The 4,418-nt window shown below is 41.7% G+C and overlaps 1 protein-coding gene across 2 annotated transcripts in view; it reads left to right on the top strand.

Moving 5' to 3' along the window:
* Positions 1-3,034: 3,034 nt before the first annotated feature.
* The window catches only part of SLC26A5 (solute carrier family 26 (anion exchanger), member 5), a 39,169-nt gene continuing 37,785 nt past the window's right edge, over positions 3,035-4,418 (top strand). Inside the window, exon 1 of one of the 2 annotated variants that reach the window (XM_006834369.1) lies at positions 3,035-3,239. In XM_006834369.1, the coding sequence (XP_006834432.1) occupies positions 3,088-3,239 (152 nt within the window). In that variant the 5' untranslated portion in view covers positions 3,035-3,087. The remainder of the gene's footprint in view (positions 3,240-4,418) is intronic. The other variant, XM_006834370.1, reaches the window with a different exon arrangement.

Genomic DNA, 4,418 nt, shown 5'->3' with positions numbered 1-4,418 from the left:
TCCTATTTGCAGTCTACCCACCTTCCTATCCCTTCGCAACTTTGTCCTTAGTAAATGTTTCCCTTTTGATTTTGAGTGATTGACCATTCAATGGTGAGCATATCTTGCTAGTGGTGTTGTCCCTGCCACCCTCACCCCCATAAACCTATCTACTGCTTGGCCGAAAAATGGGTCACGAGGGTGAGTTCCCTTCCAGACCTGAAGGGTGGTTGAGGGCCATAGTTTCAGGTTTCTTCAGTCTCTTTCTGACAAGGAAACCTGGTCTTTTTTTCTTTATTAAATGATTTTGAGTTTTGTCCCACATTTTCTCCCACTTTATCCAGGATCCTCTAATGTGATCCCTAAGAACTGGCAAATCTTATCTGAGTCAGTGTGAATAGAATTCTGTGCAAAGACATAGAGGCTTAAAATAACCTGATGATGTTGTTAGTGGTAGATTCTAGCTCATGGTCACCCTGTGTGTGCAGATTACAACTGCTCCATAGAGTTTCCAAAGCTGTGACCTTTTGAAAGCAGATCTCCAGACCTGTCTTGTGAGGTATCTCTGGGTGGATTTGAACCACCAACCTTTTGGTTAGTAATCGAGCACTTAACTGTTTCGCACCACCCAGGGAACAGCATGAAATGTCTGAATTCCAAATGTAGCATCAATGTTTTAGAGTTGTTGGGAGTGGATGAAGAAAACCTGGTGGCACAGTGGTTAAGTATTTGGCAGCTATCCAAAAGGTTGGTGGTTCTAACCCACCAGTGGTTGTGGTGGTTATATGCCATGGAGTCGGTTCCAACTCATAGCGACCCTGCACAGGGTTTCCAAGGCTGTAAATCTTTATGGGAGCAGAAAGCCTCATCTTTCTCCTGCGGAACAGCTGGTAGTTTCAAAATGCTGACTGTGAGATTAGCAGCCCCATTCATAACCACTATGCCCACCAGTAGCTCCATGGAAAAAATGTGGCATTCAGCTTTTGTAAAAATGTCATCCTTGGACTCTCTGTGGGGCACTTGTACTCTTTCCTGTTGGGTTGCTATGTGTCAGAACTGACTCAACAGTATTGGTTTTGTTTGGTTAGAGGCTGGTGAAAGTCAGAGTTCAGAGTATAACTCCACTCAGATACAGCAGCTGAGTTCCATAGCGTCTTAAAAGTTTTGTCAGATTCTGCTGCAAAATCCTCTTCCTCCAGACCTAAGGTTCCTTATCATCCTTGTTGTTATGTGGTTGCATTTATTGCATGCATGAATATAACACAACTTATCTTTATTGCATATAAAAACACATTTGGGTGTTTCTGAATTTTTAATTATTATAAAGCTGCTGTGAACACTCTTGTACACATTTCCATGAGTGTAAACATGTATTTTTATGCAAATGCGTGTGTTACTATTATTAATAGCAACACACACGTAAAAAAATTAGCAGAGCATGCTTATGAAATACCTTGTGGGAAGGCATGGTTGGCAAAAAACAACACACTTATTATTTTCATAAAAATGTCTTTGTTAAGACATTTTTATGAAAATAATGTGTTTGTTATGTTTTTTTCTTACTCATATAAGAAATATTCTTTATGTTGCCAAATAAAAGTGAACCATTTGATTACGCTTACACATACACCTAATTTTTAAAAGAATTGCATGGTATAGCAGTAATATTTTTAACTTCTATCCTCTCATAAGAGCTCTGGTAGCGTAGTGGTTACGAATCGGGCTGCAAACCGCAAGGTCAGCAGTTTGAAACTACCAGCTATTCTGTGGGAGAAAGATGAGGCGTTCTGCTCCCATAAAGATTTACAGCCTCGGAAACCCTGTGCAGGGTCACTATGAGTTGGAACCGACTCCATGGCACATAACAACAACATCCTCTCATAAGGAGTCCTCATAATGTAGTAGATTGCAAATTGGGCTGCTACCCACAAACTCAGCAGTTCAAATCTACCAGTTACTCCATGAAAGAAAGATGAGGCTTTCCACTCCCGTAAAGAATTACAGCCTCGGAACCCCTATACTGGGTCCCCATCTCTCGGAATCAACTCCTTGGCACATAAACCACCACCCTCATTCTCTCATAGATTTCATCAGGGATACCCTTTGTACAGATATGTAAGTCTTAGCTCTATGCCATATAGAACATGTTAAGATTGAATAAAAGATTGGAAGGGGGCCCATATCCTTTTAAGAAACTTAGGGTCAATTTGTTGTTGTTGTTGTTTTATGCTGTCAAGTGGATTCCAACTCATAGTAATCCTATAGGACAGAGTACAACTGCCCCATAGGAATTTTCAGGCACTGGACTGCTAAGCACAAAGTTGGTGGTTCAAACCTACCAGCCGGTCCTTAGAAACCCTATACAGGGTCACTGTGAGTTGGAACCAACTCGATAGCACCTTATAACAACAACAGCAGTGCTTATGGAAGCAGGTTGCCTGGTCTTCTGGTGGGTTCCAACCTTCACATTTTCAGTTAACAACTGAGCACTTAGCTGTTATACCACCAGAGCGCCATAGGGTCACTCTAAGTACTTTTTGTTTTCTCATCCTACCGTCCTTGCCCCTTTTTCTATTTCTTGTCATAAAACTGACTGGAGTCTACCAGATTACCCTTATTTATACCAAGAACCAACTGACTATAATATTTAACGATTAATTTAATATGAATTTTTGTTAAAAGTAGACATATTACATACTTATTACCCTGGAAGAGAAAAAATAGCATGTGTGTTTTTCATTGATTTTTATTGTACTTCATTTATTTAGTGTTACTAAGTACAGAGCAGATTCCTGGTGTGGTGCTGTAGGATAAGCACTGGACTGCTAACCACAAGGCTGGAGTTAGCAACCCAGCAGCTGCTCCTCAGAAACCTACGCAGGGTTGTGACTCGATGGCACTATGACAAGTACAAGGAACCATATTAGTTGCTCCGGGGTCTCCAAAGATGAACAAGTCCTCAGAAGAATATAGAGTAACACAAAAAAGAGATGCTTAGGAAAAATAATCATAGGGATTTCAACAACAGAAATGGAATTTTTGTTTTCTCCTTTAGTGCCCCTCAGGAAATGCGTGTCCCCTGCTGTTGATGAATAATTTCACAGTAATATGGATCATGCTGAAGAGAACGAAACCCTGGCAGCAACCCAGAAGTACTGTGTGGAAAGGCCTATCTTTAGCCATCCAGTCCTCCAGGAACGGTTACACACGAAGGAGAAGATTTCGGATTCCATTGGGGATAAGCTGAAACAGGCATTCACGTATGTTGTATTGTAGCCTATTTCCTGTATTCAGTCCTCAGGCTGTAAGAGAAGCAAGTCTGGTGAAAAGGGTACAATAATGAATGGCAGGCACTCATGATTAATGGGACTCTCCAAAATGGTTCAGTTGGTGTTAGATGTCTGAGAGAGCACAGCTTCAAGAGGTATGTCTCCAAATGTATTGAATCCTGTCTTAGGAGGCTGTTGTTGTTGTTGTTGTTAAGTGCCATCGAGTTGGGTCCGACCCATAGCGACCCTGTACAGGGTTTCCTAGTGCTGCTTTAAAAGAAATACTACAAGTGGATGGTTTTACCAAACAAAAATGTAGTCTTTCACAGTTTAGAAAGTCTGAAATTCGGGCAGCAGCTCTAGGGGAAGTCCTTCTCTCTCTGTGTCAGCTCCAGAGGGTGGACTTTGGCTCAATCTTCCGCTGGGTCTAGGACGTTCTCAGAGTAGGGACCATGGGTCCAAAGGACATGCCCCACTCTCGTTTTTTATTTCTTGGTGGTAATGCAGTCCCTTCTTTCTCTATTCCTTCTGTCTCCTTTTTTCTCTTGCAAGATGAAGGGTGTTACAGGCCATACTCCAGGGAAACTGCCCTTACATTATATCAGGGCTGTGAGCTAAGGAAAAGTATTGCATCCCACCTTAATGCCCTGACAAGTGATAGACAGGTCACATCAGACCACACCATGAAGGATAATTACATGATTGCATAGCTGCCAAACTGTATCATTATAGACCTGCCAAGCCACAGAGAATCATGGCCCAGCTTAATTGACACATATTCAAACTATGACAGAGCCCAGCTTAATTGACACATATTCAAACTATGACTTACTTATATGTAAGAGTTCATGTAAAAATTCCACTTCTCCAGCAGTTTTCAAAATATCCTCCTCTTCCTAGAATGTCCCAGGAATGTTTCAACCAGTCTTTTTGTCCATCCCAGAAGTCCACCGTATTGTACCCTGACTCTAAATCCCCAGCATAAGGTGTCACTGTATCCTGTGACTCAACATTTTGGAGAACACTTTACACAGCCATTGTAGGCCTCAGAATGTTAGTACACATGGGTCTGATGTTATCCTATTGATCATTCCCAAACTCCAAGATCCAAACCACCTGAATGCTGCCCTCTGAGCCCTTGATTTGTGCTCTGTGCTCCTTTAATCTTTA

The sequence above is a fragment of the Chrysochloris asiatica genome, unplaced genomic scaffold, assembly GCF_000296735.1.
Source record: "Chrysochloris asiatica unplaced genomic scaffold, ChrAsi1.0 scaffold00010, whole genome shotgun sequence".
NCBI classification, from domain to species: Eukaryota; Metazoa; Chordata; class Mammalia; order Afrosoricida; family Chrysochloridae; genus Chrysochloris; species Chrysochloris asiatica.
This window is presented reverse-complemented; position numbering and strand designations above follow the sequence as displayed.